Source organism: Alosa alosa, chromosome 11 (genome assembly GCF_017589495.1).
Source record: "Alosa alosa isolate M-15738 ecotype Scorff River chromosome 11, AALO_Geno_1.1, whole genome shotgun sequence".
In the NCBI taxonomy this organism is placed as follows: Eukaryota; Metazoa; Chordata; class Actinopteri; order Clupeiformes; family Clupeidae; genus Alosa; species Alosa alosa.
The window spans coordinates 26892005-26919303 of NC_063199.1; the positions used below are offsets into that span (position 1 = coordinate 26892005).

The 27299-nt window shown below is 42.0% G+C and overlaps 1 protein-coding gene across 1 annotated transcript; it reads right to left on the reverse strand.

Moving 5' to 3' along the window:
- Positions 1-21928: 21928 nt before the first annotated feature.
- LOC125303745 (ICOS ligand-like) lies at positions 21929-25833 on the reverse strand. Its single transcript, XM_048257641.1, has 4 exons — positions 25546-25833; positions 23781-24152; positions 23084-23194; positions 21929-22760 (listed from the first exon to the last, which is right to left on the reverse strand). The coding sequence occupies exons 1-4, from the start codon at positions 25613-25615 to the stop codon at positions 22747-22749; spliced, it is 567 nt and encodes a 188-aa protein (XP_048113598.1). The 5' UTR covers positions 25616-25833; the 3' UTR covers positions 21929-22746.
- Positions 25834-27299: the final 1466 nt, after the last annotated feature.

Sequence of the window (27299 nt, forward strand, 5' to 3'; positions counted from 1 at the left end):
TGCCTGATCGATAGCAGATGATCCCTCTTTTAGATCAGAAAAATAATACGGATGCCCAGTAAGCCGCTGTGAGCCTGGGACAGGCCTGCACTCGGGAGGGGGATACGGTGCCCGTTTCTGTCTCTGCAAGCCCCAAGTCTCACTCGGCTGGGAACCCGATCTAGTTTACATTTTGTGTTTGTGTCACATTAAGTGTGAGGCTTAATTGTGGTTGTTTGGGCTCCCCGGGAATGTGCCAAAGGCGCGGGCGAAGCTGATCAATTATGCAGCTTCAATTTCAGTTTGCCTGATGACAAATGCGTGTGTGTGCACAGTGCCCGTCACATTCCCATCGTGGTTCAACACAGGGACCAGAAGCAGGGGAAATAAAACAGAGAGACGGATAATATTTCAGCTGAATGAATACAGCTGCTTAGAGAGCCCGAGGTGTGTTCAGAGCCACTTTGGACACACTTTTGAGTGTGAAACGTGAATTACTCTTACTAGTATGTACTTATTTTGGGCTATAATTCTGAAACTAGAGCATGTGTGTGTGTGTGTGTGTGTGTGTGTGTGTGTGTGTGTGTGTGTGTGTGTGTGTGTGTGTGTGTGTGTGTGTGTGTGTGTACGTGTACGTGCGTGTGTGTGTGAATGTTACATGTATGCATGTAATGGAGCTTCATACTTCCAGACGATCTGCAGAGGACACTGACACAGCTCAAGAGAAGTGAAGCTGAAGAGATAAACTGCCCCTCGCACCATGCCCTCGTAACCATTCAGACATCCTAGCAGTCCAGTTATGCCCATGTTATGGCAGTACATGTTTTCCGTGTTGGGTTTGTGCTCCCAGTTATGTTTGTCCCTTTTCCCCTCCGGTTCTCTCTGCCTCTGCCACAGGTGCGTGATGTACACCAAACAGATGTTGGGATTTAATGCAGAATCGCACGGTAGAAGTGGTCGGACGGAAGAGGGAAAAACAGGCGAGGTGCCAGGAAGTGTGTTTACAGGGCATGATCTGTTATTTGCGTGTAAGAGTGAGAAAAGCTGCCATGTTAAAAAGAAAATAACAACGAAAGACAAGTACCCTGAAACAAGGATCGATTTCACATGTTTGAATCCAGGGTCTCAAGAGGCACCACACATCATTGTATAACATCTCACAGCATGTCCTCTCTACATCGTAACATGGGCTATTTTTAGATGCTTACGTCTGCTCCATGTCTGCCTTCAGTCAGGAGGTAGGCTGATTAGAGCACTCCCGTGGGTCTGGTCCAGGAGTGGCTCTACCCGCGGGAATGACCACCTAAAGCCTGGCCCTACGATCCGAGCGTCTCCTGATGTGTAAGAGCCACAGCTCTTCCCTTTGTCAGTGGATGACCCTGGGCCCCTTCAGAGGCTCTGGGTCTCTCCCGGTGACATATCGTGTCTCCTTTATGCTGGCTTCATTTGACGACGGGCCCCCACGGAGGGCCCCCAGTGAGGTGAGCGTCTGTGAGCCGCAAGTGGCCCTCGTCTCAGCCGGACGCCCCCACAGGACACCAGGATGATGGAGAAGGAGAAGGGCAGAGGTCAACAGAGGAGGGAGAGGGGGAAGCAGGCGAGGGGATTGGGCAGAGCAAAAAATGACAGCATGAAGTGGGGCAGAGAAAGGCTAAGAGAGGGAGAGAGAAAGAGAGAGAGAGAGGGAGGGATGAAAGTGAGAGGCAAGGACAGAAAAAGAAAGGTGGCAGGGAGTCATGAGGATGGATGGTTGTCATGTCAACGACAAAGGAAGGCTGGGTTGAGTTGTTAAAAGCATGTACCTCATGTCAGAGAGACACAGAAAGAGAGAGAGTGTGTGAGAGAGAAAGAAAGAGGAGGGAGGGCATGAGAGAGAGAGAGAGTGAAAGAGAGTGAGCATGAGAAAGAGAGACAGACAGAGAGAGAGAATGTGAAAGATACAAAGAGAGAAAGAATGAGCTAGAGAGAGAGAAATGGAGAAAGAGAGAGAGAGAGAGAGCGTGAGAGCATGGCTTCCCTCCCCATCAGGCTGTGCTGGCTCACCTTGTGCACCTGCTCCCTCTGTGTCCATCCATTACCCTGCGGACGGCTAAGGAGCTAGGTCCAGGTGACAAGGACGGGGGGAGACCCCTGCCACGTTTGAGCTCCCGCTGTGCTCCGAGTCCTCTCAAAGAAGCTCATTAGCCCGGCGCTGATGAATGAGCCTGGACAGTCCATCCTCCAAACCCCGAGCAGTACGTGGACTTCCTGTCAGAGAGCTCTGTGGCTATCGAACAGGTCGCATCCTAACCAGCCAAAAGCCACCTAGACAGCTCCTGCACTGGACTGATGCAATGCATTTATGTCATCATAACCATACTCTACTGTAGTAGGAATATGAATAACACATGTCTCACCATATCCATAATCTTCTACAGTAGGAATATGAATAACACATGTCTCACCATATCCATAATCTTCTACAGTAGGAATATGAATAACACATATCTCACCATATCCTCAATCTTCTACAGTAGGAATATGAATGATACATATCTCACCATATCCATAATCTTCTACAGTAGGAATATGAATGATAATATAACAGTTTTGATTTGCAATAGTTTAAAGAAAATACAATTTATGTAGTATGTGTTTCATCTCTCTCTCTCTCTCTCTCTTTCTCTCTTCTCTCTATAAGGACATGATGTAATTATACAGTGCTCTGCTATGGTCATCTCTATCGATTCATTCAGGGAGCGTGCTTCAAATTTAGACCTAATTAGGTTGAAGTGTTCCAACCAACACCTTAATTATCAGGCTTCTCATGTCTGCCGTGGCTGATGAACAAGGACGTGACTTCAAAATCCTGCTTGTGAGGACAACCAAACAATTAAACAAGTATATAATAACAATATAACATGTTGTTGTTCTTCTTCTTCTTCCTTCTTCTTCTTCTTCTTATTATATTATCATTATTATTATCGTTATTCATAATAGCAAAGCCAATTATTAGATAAATTCTTCTAAATAAAAAACACTACACGCTGTACTAACATGATAAAAGGTAATGTGGTACATGATGACACACAATAGATAATGTTGCCTTATCATGCCAAGCAAGTTTATGTGTTTGTATATTCAGCAACTGAATTTTCGCCATGGTGCATTGGAGACCGATCTAGGAGCACCAACACAGCTTGTCTAAAGCCTTTGTTAGCTCAAGATGTTCTGCCCACACAGAGAGGAGTGGAGTCCCAGTGGGTTCAGAGCACTGGTCTCTTCTCAAGTTGCCTCTCAGACACAAATTCCTCACAGAGATCACTTCCATCCTACGGACAGGAGCAGAGCTGGTTCCCTCTAGCCTTGACGAACCCAGACGAACCTTTGGCAAATTTGAATTTGTTCTACTGTTCCATCTGGGAAAGAGGCCATTCACTCCTATTTCCAATGTTCCTAAAATTCGTTGAGGAGGTCTTAACATGATGACATCGAAGCAGTTTTAATGCTCGTTTGATGAGATGTTTTATTCTATTGCTCTGCATATGTCATCTCCTTCATTGCTCTGATTGGTTTTAGGTCTATCCAATTGCGTCCAGAAGCATTTTGATTAGCGTCTATTGGTGACACTGGAGTTGAATGAAACTTGAGATAAGGACTGGTGCTAACCAGGCTAGGTTTCCTCCCAATAGCCATAAATCCTGCTCCCATTGTAAAGCCTTTATCCAGGCACGGCCTAGCCTTTCTTCTTTTGCTCTTTGAATGGCATGTCGCAGATCACTAATGTTTATCGTTGATAGCAGATGTAGTTGAAAATCCAGTCATTATGGTGTCTTTCACTTGACTGATTCCTTTCTTTCTCACATATATTCAGAATTTAGCCTTACTATCTTTGAGCTTAACTATGTGGCACATCTCATGCATCAGGTCACAGCTAGTATAGAAGGCTATTTATTTCAAAAAGATTATGTTTGTAATGGCTCTATGTTGTGAGAGAGCTTGTGAAAGATTGCAGTCAAGACTTGAAAAGTTTCCAACACTACTTTGGCACTCATAGTCACAGCAGTACGTACTGTAGAGAGGCAACCTTCACCTGGCTCTGTTGTTAGTGTGCCAGTGATCTACAGCCTATATAGCAGACCTGCCCCATAGCTCAGCAAAGCTACGGTCCCTAACAAATTGCCTGGCTGGCTTTAAAGACATGTCTATTAGTGCTTTTATGTGCGTGCTGCTATTTATTTGAGAATCCTTCATGAAATGTGTCCATTTCTGGGCACTGCTTTTTTTTTCGTTGAGGAAGGAAATGGCTTTTCTGTGGGTACAGCCTTTTTTTCTTTTTTTTCATTTCTCTCTCTCTCTCTCTATCTCTCTCTATCTCAGGGAGAACTCTCTAAGTGCCCATTCCATCTCTCTCTCTCTCTCTCTCTCTCTCTCTCTCTCTCTCTCTCTCTCTCTCTCTCTCTCTCTCTCTCTCTCTCTCTCTCTCTCTCTCTCTCTCTCACACACACACACACACATACACACACACACAGACTGTATTCTCATTCTGGATGGCACGTTTCATTTCAGGAAATGCTGGCTGCTTTTGGGCGGTGAATAATGGTGGGTCTGTGATGCGGGGAAGGCTGAGGCAGAGCTGGCACACACACACACACACACACACACACACACACACACACACACACACGCACATGTGGAGCCTCTGAAGAGACCTGGGCCGGGCTGGTTCTCTGGGGCCGCTCATGGTGCTATCAGTGGGGTGCGGGGATTACACCGCCTCAACAGCAACAGACCTCACTTCTGCAGAAACATCAGCGTTTTTGCACTGGATTTTTCAATTATCCCACCACTAATTCTTGGCTGTAAATAAGACAGGGAATACAGGTAGCTTGTGGTTAAGGCCATGATGGAGTTGAATTAATGATAGAACAGGGTTCAAATGGAACGTTTTTACATTTTCTGGATTTAGCTTTTATGGCGGATGAGAAACACATCTACGGAGGTAGACATTTGTGCTCTGGGATATTCATTTGGATGAAATATGTTTGAGTTGGCTTTGTGTAATCATCATAGAAAGTATCATTGTCCCGATACTTGACTCACACAGTTAGGCCACACTTTGTACAATTGCTGTGCATTACTGAAAGCATTTCAAGGTTGCCAGAAAGTGTCTATAGTGCAGATTCTCTCCAGAATTGCTCTGCTGTTGTCAGTTATTTGAGGACATTGAGAACTGTCTTGTCCTCCACTTAACCTGTTGGTTCAGGGCTAACAGCTTTGAAAGTCAGATTTCTTGAATGTAATAGCATTAAGCTTGGTTGACTACACAGGTAAAGAGGTGCCCCAAGGTTAGGTTATTAAAACTAAAGGCTGTAGCCTAAAATCAGCTAGTCAACCACAAGTCAAACTGTAGATAAAAAGAACTGATACAAGGAAAGTACAGAAAAACAAAGTATATGTTTGTAAAATTGTATCTTAAAGGTATCAGTCAAAAATAATTCTAACGTTTTTTAGCCTTGCAAGATTGCATAAAGCACCACACATAAATTCAAGACGCATTTTGACAAACTATATATTGTCAACTTTCTCCTCAAATATCTAATTTTGATGAAATGACAAATAACTATTCTGTCCCACTCAACAACTCATAAGACTCAAAACAGAGGACACCCCTACAGTATCTCCAACAGTGAATAGACTTGACTCAGCTCTCCATATTACCACCGTGCTCTCTCTGAGAGGGATTATTTGTGAAACTGTGGAAATCACTGGGGTCAGTTCTAATAGGCTGTTTATTTTCCCCATCTGTTCATCCTTGTTTGTTTAGTATCCCATCCCACACAGTGGCTCAGATCCCGGCTCTGAGATGGGCCTCATCTGGGCCGGATCTCCGCCGGACTCCGCTGTTCCTATGGGTGCATCTCTCCCCATCTCTTCTCTCTTCTCTCTTTTGGCAGGTTGATTTTATTCCGGTCCCCAGTGACGTGATTTGCTACTTTGTTGTTTCGCGAGAGCTCCACTGCTGTGCTGTCTTCGGCAACAGATGTTTCTGGCGTGATCCGACGCCGGGAGGCTTTTAAAGGAATCTGCTCAAAGAAATGAGTCAGTGGAAGTAATTTGACCAGGGGACTAGGGCCTTGAGCTGCACTGCGCTGCGGCTGATGAATGTGGAGGATATGAAATGGATTCGGCTCCATCCCGCTGATTTCCACCGTAATGAAAGAGTACAGACGCCTCTCATACAACTCTACAGACATGACAGACACAGACACATACCCGGTTTTCATTGATAACCATGGCAACCTTTTACTTTTGCGGAGTGTACGTCTATGTGACACCTTCTATGTGACATGTCATGAACTTTACATGACTAGCGGCATTTACAATAGAGTATTAACAGTACATACAAAGAGGCTAGATTGGTGTCAACGGTTAAAAAAACAACAAATAAACAATTCAACTCTAATGTCAAGTAGCAGGTTTTTTTGGTTGATATCAGGATATGTTATGAAACCCACTAAGCTGAACTGACTGCAGTTGGCATGGCAGCAGACCCTTTGGATTGCCCCAAACTAGCAGGCAGCCCCAAATCTCCACTCCTGTCATCATTGCGCCTTTTCTCATTCGACCCCTTGTGATGGCTGCTCCAGCTCCGCCAAGTGGAGGGTGATAATCATGTCACCCTTGTGGGCCGCTGCCGTGAGGTAATCACACAGGGCCACGCTCGCTGATCCGATCTGTCTGCATCTGCGTGTGTGTGTAAGTATGCGTGTGTATCTGTGTGTGTGTGTGTGTGTGTGTGTGTGTGTGTGTGTGTGTGTGTGTGTGTATGTATATGTGAGCGTGTGCATGCGTATGTGTGTGTGTGCGTGTGTACGCATGTACGCATGTGTGCGTGTGTGTATGCGTGTACAGTATGTGTGTGTGTGTGTGTTAGCCAGTGCAGGGGAGGCTGACGTCCCCATCGCGGCCCATCAGGACTGTCAGTCTTATCAGACGAGTGGCCTCGCAGGAGACAGGCTTGCAGATAAGGCATCAATTATACATGAAAATAGGTACTCTACAACCCTCTGAGGGCCAATGTCTCCTTTCTCATCCCTGGTCTCTATTCCTCTGGCTGTGTAACACCTGAGAGAGAAAAGAAAAAGAGAACAAACTACTTTGTATATAGCTTTTTATATATCTATAATTGATCAAATTCATTAATTTATGAATACTGAAAAAAAAAAAAAACTCATTAAAAAGAATCCTATAGCGAAAAGCTGGCTGCCTAAAGAATACTTGCTTCTGAGGAGAAACAAAACACCAGAATATTGAATGATGATTGTAGTAATAGTAATTGAACCGATGGATAAAAAAAAGTATATAAAGAACAGGCCTAGCAGTGCAATTCTTAGGCGTTTTTTTTTCTCTCTCTCTCTCTCTCAGGTCAGACATCTCCATTAACCAGGGATGGACTCTTCCTCCCGCCTCCCTCTGTGCACTGTCCCCAGCACCATGTTCATAATGAGGTGCTGTCTCAGTGATAAGCCCTTAAATGTTTCATGAGGACAAATCTGATTTCTCTGCAGCTGTCGTGATGTCACTGGTGAGCTGCACATGAGCCTTGCTCTCAGATGAATACCTGATACCAAGTCTTAGATTCCCTGATAGCCAGTCTGTTCTGGGTGGGACGTGGCCCTGGTCTGGCCCTGATCTGGCTCTGTCGTGGCCCTGAATCGGCCACTAACGGGAACCTCTTAAATGGAGAGTCAGACAGAGAGACAGAGCTGGGAGTGGGGTGGGGGGGAGTGGACCCCTCATCATCAGATATCAGATGGGCTTTTACTTTCTCTCCAGTCGCCACTGGGGAGCTCTCACACAATATGACCTCCAAAGGGAGGGCAATGATGAGCTTTCTCCCCCGCAGGTGACATTAAAGTGGACCTGAAGGTCACGCCGGTGTCCTCTCTCTGCTAGGGTATTATCTCACCCCACAGGCACCGTTTGAGACATCCAGTTACAAATACTATCTCACATCTACACACGACACATTGTGATATGTCTTATTTTTAATGATGTCATTTATTATTTTGAGTGAAAAGTGTCCGCTAAATTCCACTCACATTATGGGCCGACAAATAATTGATCAGTCACTACCTGCTCATTCCATGGCTAAACTCTGCGTACCCATCACATTCAGGTTCTTTGGGATGTGGAGAGAACAATGCACATACTGCTATAGTGCTTGTTCCTGATATGAATTCTTGTGATGTAAAGGGAGCCTTCATGATGCAGAGCCATGGAGAAGTTTTACACAGAGAGAAGGAGAGAAGTTGTACCTGATCAGAAAAGGAAAGAAATGGCAACAGGCAATCTGTTGGGCTGTTTGTCAGTGTTGTATAGTTGTGGGAGAGATTTAATGGCTGAATCCCAATCTCTCCCCTCATGGCCTCACACTAGCATTAGCATTCCTGCTAATTTCTTAAGGGCTTAGGGCTGTCCCACTGTGAAACTGTGGCATGTGGGTGCATAAGGGCTTATTAACACCCTTTACATAAGTCAGCATCTATACAGACTTTACTCCAGGGAATTACCAACAATGCATAGCGTTGTGACGTGAAACACGGGGTTACCCAAAGCAAAACCAAAACATCAGTGAACAACTGCCATTAAACAGAACACATTTTTGGTGTTGTCAATTTAAGGTCACAGGTGCAGTCCCATTTCTGTTATTAGCATCTTGATCACTTCTTTAAGTGATAACTTGAAGCAGTGAGACTTGAATGGATTTGATTGATAAAACATCTCTTATCTCATCCAAACAGTGTATGTACGTTGAATTAAAGATACGTCTGATGTGAAATAATATAGGGAAGAAAAGGCAGACAGTTCTTCAGTTCTCACTCTTGGCAGCTGGATGCAGCTAATTTGGTTAATGGCAGCAGCAGTCACAGCCGCAATCAGAACAGAGGGAGGGAAGTTTGCTTACAGAGTTAGTGCTGCACCGCAGACACAGAGGGCGGTCAGCTGGGGACATGTCTTACGCAGCCACCTCTAGACGCGCTTTCATATGGCAGAGCAGCAGATTTATGGGGGCACTGTGAGTCAGCAACGGAACGGGATTATTTATTTACTCATCTATTTTTAAGGCTTCAGTGGGAGTTACAAACAAGAGCAGGTGGTTGAGGCATTTCTCCAAAACTCAAATGTTAAGGCTACAGAGTGGGTGGGTTTAAGTGAAAAAGCAAGTACATACACATTTAAGGACATTCAAATCTGTATGTAGGCCTTCCTAACACATAACAGATTTTACAGAACATTGTGGGCAGTAATGTTACTCAGTTAGCCTAATGTATGGAGTCAAAATAGGGTCTTTAATATTGAGAGCTTGTGAAAAGATGTTCACATGTGTAATAAAGTTTTGCAGCTGTGCAAAAGGAGTTCTGCATGTGAAAAGAAATTTCGTACCTGTAGAAATGTTTTGTACATATGTGGGGGGGAAATGCGGATCTGTAAAAATATTTTGTACACGTGTGGAAAAAAATATATACCTGCACAAATACTGTACGTGTGTGAATCTCCTACGAGACGCTACGCGATGCTTTCCTGAGCAACACTGAAAGTACGAGCTTGTGAAACTGATTTGCAATGCTTACGGACTTTTGACCCTAATTTTACTGCCTTTCTGAAGAGCCAATCAACACATTGCTTACTGCCAACCAATCAGCGTTTCCCACTGACCACCTAGATTTTGTTGCTAAACAGATTGGATGGCTTCATATCGAAGAGTATACTCAGAGCCCGTCTATAATGTCTTATTAGAAATGCTCTGGTATACTCTTTGATTGGGGTTGCAAAATTATAACTTAATTAAGAGTGACGTGGGAGCTCAATTTATACTGTGATTGCAAAAAGGGTTAAAGCGGAGCCGTAATGTTAACGTTAGCTATCCCATCCGTAATGTTGACGAAAAGTTGAATTATTCATTCCATTTCCGAAAGGGTGATTCAGTGGTGTCATTCATGATTAAACAGTAATACTGTACACACATTTATGTTTATCTGCTATTATTATTTGATATGAGAACACATTTATTTTATCACCCTTTGCAAGCCTATAATAATAGCCTAGTGGACGGCAAAAAGACAAATCAAATGAATGGGTTGTAATGGGACATCCACAGCTAGGAGATTTTAGTGAGATTTAACCGTAGTAATGCCCTTCCAGGACTGTTGGTTTATTGTTTGGAATACAACAACATCCCATTTTCTTACATAGGTACATTTTGTTTTGTTTTCTTTGTGTTTGGGGAGTATTTTAATCACACGGTTATCTTGTCAGTTTATGAAGCACAGCAGCGGTTGCTATAGCAACCATAGACTGAACAGGGGTGCGTTTCCCAAAAGCATCGTTGCTAACTACGGTAGCAACTAACATGGTTGCAACTATGTAAGTACGACACAACTGTTCCCCAAAACGATAGTGTGAACTATGGTGGTGGAACTTACCTAGTACGATGCATCGTGACACTGCGTCAGTGTTTCCCAAAACCATAGTAGCAACTAACGTTCGCAACCACTATCGTAAAGTTGTGTTGTTACAGCTACACCTCTCGACCTGTAGTATGTAGTAAGAACCATAGTTGCTGGAGACGACGTAACCCTGATGACGGAACACGCAGAGGACAGATGGATGACAGGTAGCCATTAAACGATCCCATAACATTGCTGTGGGATACCATACCATAGCATTGCTGGAGGCTACAATTGCACATTACTGGACAACGTTATGTGGTACAGTGGAAAGTGAAGTGTTGTGGAGTTAGCCTACAACAGAGCGGCCTTTGGTGAAGTGTTATGGTGACCGCAATCATCTGTGTTGTTATTATTCGTGAATTTACATGTAGCCTAATGCTAATGTGTCAGCACAGATTCTTTCGAACACCTGTTAAGTTATCTGGTGATAAAGCATTTGAATGCCAACGATATTGTTATGTGAGGCTAGCATTGTAATTGTTATAAAAGGATAACGTTACATTGTAGTCGTATGTTAAGTGTGTTTGGATGAAGCATCTGCTAATCATACACATAGCTAACGGTATATGGACTCTACAGCCCATTATGATGTTGTGAAGTGACTGTTCTGTGGCAGAGACTGTAGCGTGTGTGCTTTACATGATAGAGGTCAGGGGTTCAAGACTGAGTCGATGGGTGTGAGGTGAGTATGCCTGTGGAATGGGGTTTGTGTTGTATCTTGTCTGATCACAAGCTGTGTTTAGCGGGTGTGTAAGTTAGGCTACTCTTAGTTATTATATGATCTTGATATTTGAACACATAGCTGAATTTATGTTGGTACAATGACATTGGAGAATGCTGCTGTGAAGTTGAGTAGCCTCTCGCTTGGAGAACTTTAAGACCTCTGGGACTTAACTGAGCATGCAGATTGCTGTGGTCAGTGTCAAAATGTGACATGATTTTCACTGATTTAACCCTTTAGGCGCCAGAGGTTTTTTTTCGAAACATTCGATTTTGACATCTTCATTTCAAAAGGCTATATCTTAAAAGTGATAAGAGATAGAGACTTTCTGTAAATTAGAGAAATATTAAGGATGACCCAAAGTTTATGTAGAGATTAAATGTTTATATCTAATTTGCATATTATGACGTCATATGGTGGCGGCCATCTTGGATTATAGAATTTTCATGAAAAGTTGCATGTTTGAATGATAAAATGCACCACTTCTTTTCCCCCAAAATGTCCCTCACCTTCTGTATGCTATATTGCACAATACTGAATGCTCAGGTAAATAGTAAGTAGTAAACAAACTGTATAAATCATTACTAATAAATGGCAGAAACAAACCAAATGCATGTAGCGGTAGGCTGGCCTTTTGCTGTAGAGATTTTCCATTTACTACATACAGTAGGCACTCTGATTCCATGTATGGGGCACATATATATTATTCAGATGACACACAAACACAAGTAGACAAGACCTGTTTAGTTCAAAAGCTCACTTGCCATGGCAAGGCACAGATCAGGAGTGAGATGACGAGACAAGACAAGAGACAATGTTAGTATTTGTTTTCTTTTTGTTGTTTTTGTTGATGTTTTTTTTGTTATTTTTTTTTTAGCTGACAAAGACACACATCACAAGGACATGAACACACAAAAAAGAACACATGTCCTAAATGGTCAGGGAAATAGATAATCAACAGTGTAAATCATTACTAATAAATGGCTGACATTTTTTTTTTTTTTATGTAGCAGGCCTTTTGCTGTAGAGATAATGACTATCCATATCCATATCCTATCCATACAGGGCCGGCATTCCCATCATCTTGTGATAGACTATGCATGGCCTAATGGCTCTCCTGTCCCGTGTCACCACCTCTGCTCCTGTTGCGCAGCAGCATGGCCAGATCTGCCTCAAGGCGCAAGCGCCGAGTGGAGAGAATTTGCGCAGCTCGGACTAGGCCTACTGTCATTCTCATTGTGACTCCCCACACTGCCTCTACGTTCCCCCCTAACTGTCCTATGAGCACTTCGACCTCGTCTAACATACCCAGTGGCATTAGACAAAGGCTCCACCACGTTACTGTCGCGCGATTGACGGAGAGGCACACGCTCAGAAGACAGAAGCTAGCGCTATGGATATTAGGCTACCTCCAGCCTCGTTAAGCCACACCACTAACACCCTGCTAACTGCCTGATGAACACCGAACCCCGTGAAACATTATTCCCACCAGTGACATTGGGCAAACGATTCAACGTTTGTGCTTGGTGTAAGCTAAACTATGGAGTAAACTCTCACTTTGTCCAGCTGCATCATTGCAAGGCAGGGACGCATCTGAAGCCTCACTAAACGAATCACCGTCATTTTCTGAAGGCAGATATTCCCCTTCAGAATTAGGGTCCGCGAATAGAAGACCCCAAACTTCATTTCAGGTAAACTTTTTTGATGCCATTAGACGATAATCTAATGCAAATACTCGCTGACATTGACAATATCGCTCTGACAAAGTGGCTCACACACACACTAGCTCCGGTATTTCACGCACTGATTCAATGCGTTGTAGTTAGAAAGTTTTGTTTAAAGCATGTCGTTTTTTCGACTCGGGGATGACGTATGACTTGTCTGCCATCTAGTGGAGTGGAGGTCGAACGAAATATGACACCCTATTTGATTAAATCGGCCGTTTTATTCAGTACCGCATCTTGTCGAGTAAACTCGACCGTGGCGCCTAGAGGGTTAACTTGTCCTTCATGGCCCAGGTATGGGTAGGCCTGTCATGGGAGGCGGAAAAATGGTAAGTTGCCTTTGCTTTGTGACCTTTCAATCTGTGTATGTATTTTGATGTCATGGCTCATAGGGAACATGTGTGTGTGTTGTGTGTGTGTGGGAGGGATTAAGTCTGTAAGCATTGCAAATCAGTTTCACAAGCTCATACTTTCAGTGTTGCGCAGGAAAACATTGTGTAGGAGATTCACACACGTACAAAGTATTTGTGCAGGTACATATTTTTTCCACACGTGTACAAAATATTTTTACAGATCCGCATTTTCCCCCCACATATGTACAAAACATTTCTACAGATACACATTTCTTTCACACAAGTACATACTATTTCTACAGGTACATATTCTTTTCACACATGTACAAAATATTTCTACAGGTACAACTTTTCTTTGCACATGCAGAACTCCTTTTGCACAGCTGCAAAACTTTATTACACATGTGAACATCTTTTCACAAGCTCTCAATATTAAAGACCCTATTTTGACTCCATAGTATCACAAACACAGGTTGATGAGGAGCGCCTCAGGGTGTTAGAGAATGTCTTCACAGTCAGCACTGACATTTTATAAGTATAATTGGCATACTGTATTATGTACATTCCTTTAGGTCTTAAATGTTGAATTATTCATATGCTATAATGTTGAATTAGGCTTCATGCTTCTATATATAACTATGAAATTAATATAATCTTTTTTTAAAAGCCTGTGAGAAAAAATAATGCATTGCTTTATAAGGCTATTAATTATGACATTTCTTGTTTAGGAATATACCAGTAATCTGAAATATGATATACCAGTTATGTGAAATATGATTTACAAATTTTTCAGAATCTTGCAATAACCCTTACATCATGAATGTCCCACATGTCTGAAATCATAGTCTACTATCCATTCCCTTATTGATCCAATGCAGGCCACCAAATGGGGAAAAGTCTGTGAACTGGGCCCCTCTGCAGACATATGACTCCATTCTGTCTGAGACACTATGCATTAGTGCTGGTGACTCCAAAAAACACTATTTTCCATGTGAAACAAGATGCTGCTTCAGCATTGTGTTCGGTGCGTACGCTTAAGAACTTAAGAAACGTTCTAGAATGCTTGCCAGTTGCCACACATCAGCTGTTTCAGCACAGCAGCAGCAGAACATGATTTGGAAAAACCTCCTCAACTCCTTTCCTACAGCTTCTCCTATGCAGACGGACATTTTGGGGCCAGACATGGAGCTTGGGCAGCCGCAGCGTGTGGAAAAAAGATTTATGATGGTGAAGCCTGAGGCTGAGGAAAGCCGCAGGGCTGGCTGTCCGGCGGTGTCAGATAGGCCCACCTCTGGGACAGGAGCCTCCACTCAGCCAGTGGGCTCCGGGGACGCGCTCACACACAGGCACACCGGTAGATATGAAATGAGATCCAGCCGAGTGTGTGTGTGTGTGTGTGTGTGTGTGGTGGAGGGGGTTTTGAGAAAAGCCACAGAGACAGTATTTTGTTTCACTCACTGGTAGTGGTATGAAATATTTAAAATCCCTGAAATCTATTAGGTAGTAAATATGAGCCAAACATGGCGTAGTCTGGCAGTGCTGTTAAACATGGCTCTTAGTGCGGTGCTTCCTTCCATTCAATAGCACTGTGCAAATTTGCCTGAGTGACTGCACACTTGACTTTTTCCCTGCTCTAATTTGTATTCCCCAGACGTGTGCGTGGCATTTAGGGAAGCAATTTCACAACTACAGGTTCACTATGACTGAAACATATTGATTCTTTTTTTCCTATACAAAAGGTGTGCAGAGCATTGCAACTGTGGAGGGCATTTTGGTTTGACAGGAAACATGTATGCAAGCATTTTTCTGGAAATGAAGTAAATAAATGGATGGGGCTCCGTTCAAGATAAACCTGCGCTCCAAGGCTCGACAGCTGTCATGATAATAGCCAACATCGTCGGGTCCATGAGAGTTCAGTGGGAGGGTTATTGAAATCCATCAGGATTCTCATTTACCCCTCGGCCCAGGGGTGCTTCCTTATCCAAATCATTTGTTACAAGCAGAAAGTGCTGCAGGGCATGCGTTATGTATTAGCCCATGCTACTGCTGCTGCTGCAGATGCTGGTGCTGATGCTGATGCTGCTACTGCTACCATGGTGATGTTGGGGTAGCCCCCACGATGCTGCTGAAATGCTGATACGTACCGCAAGAGGAGGTGAAGAGATAACACTGTTAGATGGAATGGTGGTGCAACACACTGGTGGTGATGGGTGGGGGAACTGGTTAGGGGTGGTGTTGGTGTATGCACCATGGAAGGGATGTTAATGGTAAAGGTGGTGGTGTATTTGGCATGGTTAAAAGGTGGAGGTGGTCTAGTTTAGGTTGTGTGAAGTTTCTTGTCTCATCTCGGCTAGTAGCCATATAATAAGCAGGACAATGTATTGTCCGCCGGTCATTATCATAAGATGACCCGTTTAACCTATTTTCTGATCATGACCGGCAGGCAGTACATTATACCTTACTTACAGCATTTTAGCAGTTACAGAGCCTTTTCGGCCGCTTTCTGTAAGTATCTTCTGTGCATGTACAGTATTAGCATATTCTGTGGACATGAAAGCACAGTTTTGTGAGAGACAAAAACATATCTGAGCATCTCCCTCTCTGGTTCTTCACTGCGGGGCGTCTCACCCCTGAACTTGAGGAAAGCTGATGCTCAGCATGTGTTCACTGTTCGCCCTGTTTGTTAAAAGCATTGCAAACACGTACTGTAGCCCTCCACCATATGCATAGGGAAGGGGGAAATGTATATAAATGGCACATCAAAAAGTAAAACTTTTCCCTAATCAAAATAAATAACTCAAGCGGCACAGAGATGAATCGAGGCGGATCAAAGATAAAATACCCTGAGCTGGAAAGCTGGCCTTGACAAAAATTCACAGGGAGAAACTCCCAGGTGGAGATAAATGTGCAGCAGTAAGTATTTTCATCTCCAGGTGAAGGTAGTTTTAATTTTAAAGAACAGCTCCACCTTCACTCACACCTTCATTCAACCATCGACAAATATATTTCTTGACAGAAGAATGATTTTCTATCAATAAATCGTCAAATTTCTTGTTACTGTACATTTATTTTATGAAATCTTGCCAGGTTCAGTATATGTAGTAACCGTTTTAGAAAAGCAAGGGTACCAGAACACACATAGTATGCTACATTCTGAGCCGGTAGCATAAAAAACAGACAAGATGCGACTGTGTGACCCCTTTGTGAACCCTGTTTTGTTACTGAAAGAAGGTACTGTTCCAGTTTTATGGAGTCTTTCAGAAAAGTTTGTTTTGGACAGAAAGGGCCTGAGCTCCAATCTCTTCCAAAAAGACCAAAAAGTACCACAGGTTTAATGTCCACCCTGCATGACTATTAACATTTTAAACAGGAAAATATACTAGTCATGTCCCCTTCATCATGGCTGATAAATTATTGGGAGCGCCTTTGTCATTATGATAATCAGTATGGTACTCCAGAGCCATATTCGTCTTTATCCACTAGCTCCTTTTTGTCCTTTTTCCATGGCTACAACTACAAGTGGTGTGTGTTTCCGCTTATGATGAGCAGTGATTGTAACACGGTGTTATTTCATGGTTTCGTGGCACCGCTTTAATCTTCCACTTAACCAAACTCAAAGGCATAATGGAATTTAAAGAAATACAATTTATTTCTCCTTTAAATTATTTATATGCACCAAGTCTCAACATGTAATGGCTGGCTCCATAATAAAACACATTTACGTGTGTGTGTGTGTGTGTGTTTGTGTGTGTGCATATTTGAAATACATACCGAGTATAATTTTTAATGGGTATTTGTCTGCACCATAATCCCTGTGTTTTTGAAAACCTCTCCCAAAGACCACTGCATAAATACTTAATGTGGAAGAAAGTTCCATTTATTGATGGGCCATGCTAGAGCATTACTGAATACAGTAGTAGCTGAGAGGGTGATTGTCTGATCAGGGGTAATGAAACTGATATGTAAATAAACCATTTGTGTCACACTCACATATTATTTTCAGTCTGACATGGCTCTGGCAGAGAGAGACTAAAAGCACAGGGGCACGGGGGTCACGACCCCCCAGTGATCTTAAAAAGGTACAGTAAATGTTGTCAGTGGCCTGTGAATAATGGCTAAGTATTAGGCATTATATGATCTGCATAATGTTATTCAATTTAATTTATTCACCATTCAGATGTTGTAGGAGGCCGTGTTTTCAGGTACATTTGTTGTAATATTGCAAGGAACCGATATTCCTGTATTTGGATTCATATTATCTGAACAAATATACAGATCGATGAAGGGCTTATCTGCGAAATTGTGTGATTATTGTTTTTTGTTTTCTTTTTTAATACAGATGTCTTTTTAGTATAGTTAAAGATGATTGCTGTAATTTTACAAATAGCCTTACAGTGGTAATTTTAAAGTCAAATTATCCCTCAAGAATTGATTGACATAGCTGGTTGAGGTCCATTCTTCAGATGCCACCAGAACAGCCTGGTAGAACCTGGAGGAACCGAGTTGCACTGAAACTCATCTACGTGGCTTTTGTGGTGGGTGTGAACTCTAAATTGACCTATCAAAAATCTACAGTAGCTAACTCAAAAAAGCTAGTCAAAATGATGGCCACCAAATCACCAAAGTCCTCTTCCAGCCACCCATGACTGTACAGTAGAAGGCAGATACTTGTCTGCATACATTCACAAGGATTAAGGTAATACACTGACAACCCATTCATCACTACTCAAAAGGAAAGTACTCTTCCCAGACACACATACACAGAGAGACCAACGACTAATGAACCTGAATAGCTCATACTCACAGCGGCTGCAAATGGAAATAAACCTAAGGTTAGCTTGGACCTGATAGAAACCTGATTCATCAGATAACTATCACACTAAATCCACTGATGCATCTAAACAGTGGGAGAGAACAAACATCACGGAGAGCCTCACCAAAACATGACAGTGACTTCCATCGGCTCATCTTCCTCATTTGTACTTCTCTGTTTCACACCTCAAGGTCTATTTTGAGCTGGGCAAAAGGAAGTAGACATTTTTCTTACCCATGATATACCACTACTTGGTTGAATTTCCCATTGTCATGCGTTCTTTAGAACATATGTATGTAACTGTATGTTATTTGCACACCTATGAAGTAGCTCCAGTTTTTTGGCTGTATCACACGCCAAACTCATTGTGAAGTTTAAATGAACTGTCTCGTTGCATCTGAGCAGTAAAATACAGACGTTCAGAACATAGAGACATTGTAGCATATGAGCTCGATGGTGTTTTATGCTCCCAACGTCGTCTTCCAGGCAGCGCTGCCACCGCTGACTTAAAGGTACCTAATCCTAAACCTAACCCCAACCCTAACCTTAATCCATGGCTAACCCTAGTGCCTTCCAGGCAGCACTGCCTTGAAGACAACGTTGGGGGCATAAAATGTCTATAAAACTATAAAATAAGAAGTTCTTAGACAAAAGCCTTGCCTCACAATGACTCACAGTACTGACTCCACCAGGTGGTAATAAATCCATGCAGTACTGGCTCCAGTAGGTGGTAATGAATTCATGCTGCACTGACCCCACTAGGTGGTAATGAATCCATGCAGCACTGATCCCACTAGGTGATAATGAATCCATGCAGCACTTACCCCACTTAATGAATCCATGCAGCACTGACTCCAGTAGGTGGTAATGAATCCATGCAGCACTGACCCCACTAGGTGATAATGAATCTATGCAGCACTGACCCCACTTAAAGGACAAGTTCGGTATTTTACACTTAAAGCCCTGTTTTCAGATAGTTTATGATTAAATAGAATGTTTAAGATTGAAATTTGGACACATGCTGCTGTCCTGAGAATTTTCGGTTTCTGTGGTAGCCCCCTCCACAACGCTGCATAGGTGCACTGGAACAATCCTTCCTAAAACGCATTAATCTTTTGTTTACAAAGACGTGAAACTCACCGAGTGGTCGGGTGTTCGCCGATATGCTCACACAAAAATTGCTGCAAAAGATGCTTTCCAACAGGTGTTTTACCATGCGCTGTAAAACTGTGGAGCTATTTTTCCAAAAGCCTCACACCCGTACATTCTTCCGTTGAGAGCTTGAATAATAGACACTCCAGCCCAGTTGGTGCCGATAATGCACCTTACACCGTCTTGCCAATTACAAGCAAACCACTGGCATTTCATTGAATACACAGAAGAAGCAGAAGATCGCTATCTTGAAGTATTTTGCAACAGACAGCTAAAAATGAGGCGATTTTGTGCAGTTCCGAATTGCGGGAAAATTCGTAGCAAAAAAAGTTGTCACAGACTTCCTTTCAATGATCCAGAAAGGCTAAAGTTGTGGCTGGAATTTCTGGGGTTGGATGTGAGCACACCTGTTGAGAATCTGCAGAAAGCTGATCACCATGTCTCTGCAGTCTGCATTTTACTGAACTTCGCTGGAGGTCGAAAGAAATCGGCCAAAAAGCTCTTTCGCCTGAGAAATACAGCGGTTCCCACATTACCTCCTGGGATGACTCCTGGGACGACGAGTTGGAAGAACTTGGGGTAAGGTTGACATTTTGTAACGTAACGTTTGTAACAGGCGGAAAATGAACTTATTTGTTATGTCCATAACCTGTCATGTTCACATCATAAGCCTAACACTAACCCTAGCCTACATGAATAATTTGGCTACATGATTTTGTACGTTTACTATTTTTTTGGCTGTGGAACTTTCATGATGAAAACGTAATGATTCACATAGGCTATCATTCACATCGTGCAAGTTCCAAGACATTTTAGCATTAGCCATGGTTGGACGTGACAATAATTTGGGTAGCGTAGTAGCCTACGATACCTCGACTGCATAAGACTACAGAAAGAATACAAACAACCCCATATCCGCTTCCGCAGCGGAGTAATACCGCACCTCACAGCACATCCAATACAAGTCAATGGAGTTGGACAAAACCACTGATAAAACCTGTTGGAAAAGAATCTTTTGCAGCGATTTTTTTGTGTGAGCATATCAGTGAACACCCCTGACCACTCGGTGAGTTTCACGTCTTTGTAAACGAAAGTTTAATGCGTTTTAGGAAGGATTGTTCCAGTGCACCTATGCAGCGATGTGGAAGAGGGGGGGTGCTACCACAGAAACCGAAAATTCTCAGGACAGCAGCATGTGTCCAAATTTCAATCTTAAACGTTCTATTTAATCATAAACTATCTGGAAACAGGGCTTTAAGTGTAAAATACCGAACTTGTCCTTTAATGAATTCAGATTCAGAGTTATGATACATGGAAAAATGAATTTAATAAGGGTTGAGAAAGGGTGAACACATATCAACCATCACAGGACATACTGTACTCAGACACAAATGCACAATACTCTTCAGTGTGTTAAACAGCAGATTGAATAAGGAACATAATAATATCCTAGCTGCATCTGACCAAGTGCTATCCCAGTGTTCACACAGACATTTTCTTTATACATTATAAAATATATAGGCCTATAAAGAAAATGTATATAAATGTATATGTGTTTAAGTTTTGCCTTTAATTAGATAGGAGAGTGAGGAACAACAGTATAAGTATAAATACTCTTTTGATCCCGTGAGGGAAATTTGGTCAGTGAGCTGCCTGCAACCACAGCAGCGCTCGGGGAGCAGTGAGTGGTTAGGTGCCTTGCTCAAGGGCACTTCAGCTGTGGCCCACTGGTCGGGGCTCGAACCGGCAACCCTCCGGTTACAAGTCCAGAGTGCTAACCAGTGGGCCACGGCTGCCCACATACAATTCTTAAGCATTCTTAAGTCTGAGCCCAGAGGATTTTCAGTGGAGGTGACTAGGAGGTGACTAGGAGAGAGATATGGGGTGGGATCGGGAAATGACTGCAGGTCAGATTTGAACTTGGGTCCCCGTGGGCACTTGGATCTGTACATGGTACAGTATGGAGGCTAGCTCAGTTCGCCTCCGTTACACTACAACCTGTTGCCCAAAGCCCTCATGAAGCACAATATTTCTACAACTCCTGAGTTCAGTCTATGGTTGTTTATAGTTTTTCTCAGTCGCTTTAGTGCTTTTCTCACATCACTATTAACATTTGCACAGCAGTTAGTGCATTTCTCAAAACAATTAGTGCAAACTGCAAAACCTACAGTAGTGGATAACCTGCAAAAACACGTCACTTGCTCAAAATGGATAGTCCATTCCTCAAAGGCAAGTATTTATGTCAATGAAACTGCCAGTGTCATCAAAATGAGAAGTCTTGACACCATCATTTATGAACAAGATAGTCAAATGGCTTTGTCATGTTTTCATTACGAGTTTATGCTCTCAGTGTTTTCCCATGCAAAAAAAGGTCAGAACTCGGTGACACTACCTGAAAATGCTCAAGACAGCACTATTCAGTACTTGTACAGCCATTTAAAAACTACAGTAAAGTTACAAATTGCTGTAGTTAGGGGAGTAAGTGAGTAGAAGACACTGAATATGTACGTTTCACAGTTTTACTGTATATGCTCTTTGCAATTCTACAGCATTGTGACAGAATTTGATAACTAGTTCACCAATTTTGTATGTAATGACTCAAGCAATGAAATGAAGACTATTAGTTTTATTGGAAATGACTATTCAGTATCCATAAGTATAGTTAATTTTGACTGACATGACAAAGCAACTGATATATGTTCAAAAGCATTTGCAATTTGTTCAGAGGAAGGAGAAATTGCTACTATGATGTGCACAAATGACTTAATGTTGTGGAGGCTGAACTAATATGAGAATTTTCATTCTAATTTGAGAAAAGCACCAAAGCGACTGAGAAAAACTGTATTATGAGCTGCCAAGAAGTGCTCATAGTGTTTCACACTGATAGTTTTGATTAAAGTCTAGGCCTATGCTGTGCAAATTGGGGATATGGATTGGTTAAAATAGTTATTGTGTGTTAGGTTCTTGTCCACTGTGACCTTTGGGCTAATAGAACTGTTAAACTAGCAGATGCTATTACACTGTACAACGTATGTTGTTGTTTTGTGTGTGTGTGGTAAATTCTTATGTGTGTCTTAATGGAATCTGGTTATGTTAGTTGCTACACTTCTCGCCCTTGTCTGTTGATTTGTTGATACTAATGAATACTAATGTGTATGCTCAATAATGTGTAAATGAAATATAGTCAGATTTGAGCCGTTTAAATACTGTGTTATAAAATATGTGTTCTCGTCGGCTTTTGGGACAGCAAATCCTCTTCCCACGGCAGCCCTGACCGTCCTCTCCTTGCACTTGCATTAAACTCTGCTGTTGGTCTGATCGTCTGATCGTCCTCTCCTCTCCAGTCATCTCCTTTTTGTCCGTTGCTGACCAGAGGCTCCTACTGATGCTGGTCCCTCTGAGTCGATTCACTCTCGTCCTGCTGCTCCTGGTCTCTCTCAGTCGATCCACTTTGCGCTTTAAAAAAGTAAATTCTAACAGGGCGGACATTTTCAGGAGAGGAATCACATCACTTTTTCCAACCTGAAAGGGACACAGAGCCTTAAATCAACCCATTGGTCATCCAGGTGACATTCATTTTCATTCTGTGGACAAACACCAACCGGTTTAAACAGACAACACTTTTGCCACCACGTTACATCCAGGTCTACATAAGGAACAATCTCTTTTAAAGTTTTTCTAATTGTGTACGTTTCATTACCATTCTTAGAAAACAAATGCAACAAGGACTTTATTATAACTGAAGCTGAAACAGTTACACTTGCAATGCAGTAAGCACAAGTAATTCCCTCCAGGGCTTAAAAAAGATCCAAGCTGTGTTGTAAGCAGAAAGATTAGCGACTCACGTTTTCTCATGCCCCAGACCAAAACCAAAACAATGACGATCAACACTAGCAAAGCAACAGCCACTGCAGTCAATGTAGTGTTTCCAGCTCCGCCATCATGCGATCGATTCACTAAAAAAAATAAACCATGTCACTTTAGTGTTTTTTTTAACAATTGCAGTGCATGTATGAGGTATCATTAGCTCACTCAACCAGACTTGTAAACACAGAGCAGGATAAGGTGAAGTGACACATTAACTCTCTCTCTCATCGCCACCCCCTCTTCCGTGTGTGTAGGGTAGTCTGGTTCAGAGTCGTACCTCCCCGTCGGTCATAACACACTGAAAGTCCCTAACATCGGTATGATAACACCTCATCTGTAGGCTACACTCGAACACATTTTAAATAAGGTGTCACCAGACCAGCTAAGCTGGTAGGTAAATCATCCATAGGACAAACTGATTTTTTGTAATATTTATGTAGCACTATACAGCCGTGTTTGTACACAAATGTCTACGCTGATTGAGGAGCATATTGATGTTATAAGTGGGGCCTATCAAAAGCCTATTACTTTGGTAGAAATTGCTTTGTTACATTTTGTAAACCTTCGTTTGAATACGCTGATTGAGGAGTACTGCTAGCAATACAGCTTGATTATCCTTACCGTCTTCTGTCAACACCAGTAGGCAATAAAACAATACAGCTTGATTATCCTTACCGTCTTCCTTCAACACCAGTAAGGTAGTAGTGTTCTGGTACTTAGGCCTTCCGCTTCCATCGTAAAAGGCAATACATTGAAAGGTGGTGAGGTTGTCTTGCTCAGAGACGTTGCATAACTCCAGACTGAAGTTGCCAAACTGTAGCTGACTGGTGTTGAGCTGGGTCCTGTTGCAGTAGTTGGAGGACTGATGTCCAAACTCCTCCTGGCCTTTGTTGAAGACGTGAACCACCAGGTCTGTTTTGTCTGTTTGCCAGTACACTCGGATGTTACCCAGAGAGGGACGTGGGAGTGGGAGCAGACAGGGTAGAAGAGCACGTTGTCCCACAGTCACCTGCTGCATGCTCTCATGCTGTTCCTGCACTACCGCTCCTGAAAGAGAGAGGAGGACTCACTTTACTGTCAAACATAATACATTCCTTGGGATAGACTAGTCAGAAGACACACACACATGCACATTGTGGCAACCTCTGCAGGTACTGTATATCTGCTTCCCCTGCCGGGCGTATTGTGCTTTCCTTTTCCCACAGACGCTGATCTCCCTAACTGCTTGTAATTAGGTACCTGTTGGAGGCGTGTCATAGCTGAACAAAAGGCCTCTCTTCTGCGGTCTTTGAAGTCAAATAAAGTCAAGTCAAGTTTATTTATATAGCACATTTCATACACAGAGGTCATTCAATGTGCTTACATAAACAGCAGACTGTAATTACAAATAAAAGCATAGAAGGGCAATATAGTCAAAGAATAGATCAAAAGGTAAAGATCATAATAAAAAGAAAACGCACAAGGTAAAATCATTTGGTCTTTGGAGAGAGATTACTTTGAGTGGCATTACATGACTTCTTGAGAATTGTAATAGCCTAATAAACTCAGTGTTTTTGATCTTGAAATGTCCGGTGTCTGTCAAACTTTATTGCAGTATCAAAGCATATTGATGTTATAAGTGGGGCCTATCAAAAGCCTATTACTTTGGTAGAAATTGCTTTGTTACATTTTGTAAACCTTCGTTTGAATAGTCCATTAGTTGTAAAGAGATTTTGTCTTGCCCAACAATGTTTTGAGAACTTTCTCTATGCGTTGTCGTGTTTGCATTTGAGCAGTCACGGGGTACGTGGTTGGAGTGGTTGTCTCGGGGGCACATCCAAGATTACGGCCTATATGAATTCCAAAATATATCGATTCTATATTTTGGGGACAGACTGTAGGATCGCCAGTCATGTGAATGATCAAGCCATGACAATATTCAATATTATTGGTGGTGCCAGGGTGGTGGGGCCCCCAAATGAAACTCTGAATACCACAGTTCTACAGCGTACAGAGGTACAGTGAACACAGAACAGAGTTCTCTTGAAGACACACAGTTATCTAAGTTCATACATTTACAGTAACTGTATTCTACTCTATCTCTCTCTCTTTCTCTCTCTCTCTCACACACACACACACACTCAGAGCAACTCGTGACATTACCAACATGTGCAATATGGGTGTCGCCATTTTGGATCCACATGGTATAAATGTGGTTTACAATTATAAACATGTCCTATCATAGATTATAGGCCTCCACCAATGACTGAATATGAACATAAAGTATATAATTTTACATATAAAAGTTAATGTATTACCACAGATTGCACAAACAAAAATGGTGTTGTACAAACACACCATCTCACTCGTAAGCAGTGTACACAAGGCTACACAAGGCTACACACACTAAAGCCACAGTCTCATTCTAAATTATCATCATCTGTGTGGATTGTAAACATACCATATATTTTCCCCTCAAGCAGAATGCATATTACAATCCAGTTAAACAGGTATTGTCCAGCCATCCTCATCTCAAGAGAAAACCAGCCGTGACTTTTTGCAGCCCGATAAATAAGGAAGTGGTTTCCATGCAATATTCGAGAGTGAGTCTGAAAGTATGAAGTTTAGATAGATTCTGAAAAGTCTTGATCTCCACCCACTGCTCGATAGCATTGATGGTTGAAGTTTATTCTCTGTATTGGAGACGTGTTTCAGGGTATTGAGTTGTTGGTTTCCTGGTTCTAGTCTGATGTTGGGCTCTTCCGACTTCCTGTACTTTCCCACAAGGCCATGCAAAAGTATCAGCCAAAAGGAAATAAGGAACATAAACAGTAAACATGTTGAAGTTCCTTAAAAGGCCTCATGAGATGAACATCTATGAAATGGCTAATAACTCCACTAACCTTGTCTCTAGTTTTTACTTCAGATATATGATCAGATATCAAATTATAGGCCCAAAAATGAACACACACACACAATAATAATAATAATAATAATAATAATAATAATAATAATAATAGCAATAACAATCATAATAATGATAATTATTAGTATTATTAGTAGTAGTAGTATTATCATTGTTTTGTTGTTATTATTATTATTATTATTATTATTATTATTATTATTATTATTATTATGGTAACACTTTACTTGACGGGTGAGTTCATAACACATTCATAGCAGCTGTCATAAACTGCACATAAAGCATTCATGACTGTTTCATGAGACATGACTCAACATTCATACCAAACCTTTCATGAATGTGGAAGACAGAACGATGACAACTTGTCAAAATAAAAGTCCAAAGTCGCAAAGCAGCATTGCCGTTTTTGGTCCAACCCTCTTACCTGATCCGTCACATCTGAGTCAATGGGCTACTCCAGTGCCAAAAAGACAGAACATGGTCAAGCAAATAATTTTTGTTTCATAAAAATGTATTTGTTTTATGATGTAACCTTTGCAGATAATTTCTCATCTTTTGCTACTTGGAATTTCCAACCGTTCCAGGTTACACAAATACGGGTCAGCTGAATGTAGGCTAGTTTACCTCCCAGCGTTAAACTCAGCGATTACGAATACTTCACAACTTGTATAGTAAAGCGACATTCGATGTAGACTTCATAAGATATTCATGAAATATTTACAAAGGCTGGAGAGATTAAATGAATGATATCCAGGTTACACAAATACGATGTTGGACTTTTATTTTGACAAGTTGTCATTGTTCTGTCTTCCACATTCATGAAAGGTTTGGTATGAATGTTGAGTCATGTCTCATGAAACAGTCATGAATGCTTTATGTGCAGTTTATGACAGCTGCTATGAATGTGTTATGTACTCACCTGTCAAGTAAAGTGTTACCATTATTATTCATTTTAAACAAAGCAATCCCTGTCAGTTCCATGCAGTTTTCAACAGCTATCAAGAAGAGAGGTCATGCCATGGATTTTTTTGTTAAGAATGAAGGCCTGCTCCTGGTAGTCTCATCTCATAGACCGAGTCCAAAACCTTCCACAAGGTAATGCAATCATATGTATGTAACAAAATCAGACTTATTGCAATGTATCAATATGTCTGTTTCAGTCTAAGTACAATTGCAGAGTTGCATGTCATTTTTAAAAAACAAATTACAAGCATATCTCTGAGTTTTCTGCTTTTCTGTAGCAGCAGGGCTGCCATCTTTTTACAACTCACCATCAGGGATGGAGAATGTGG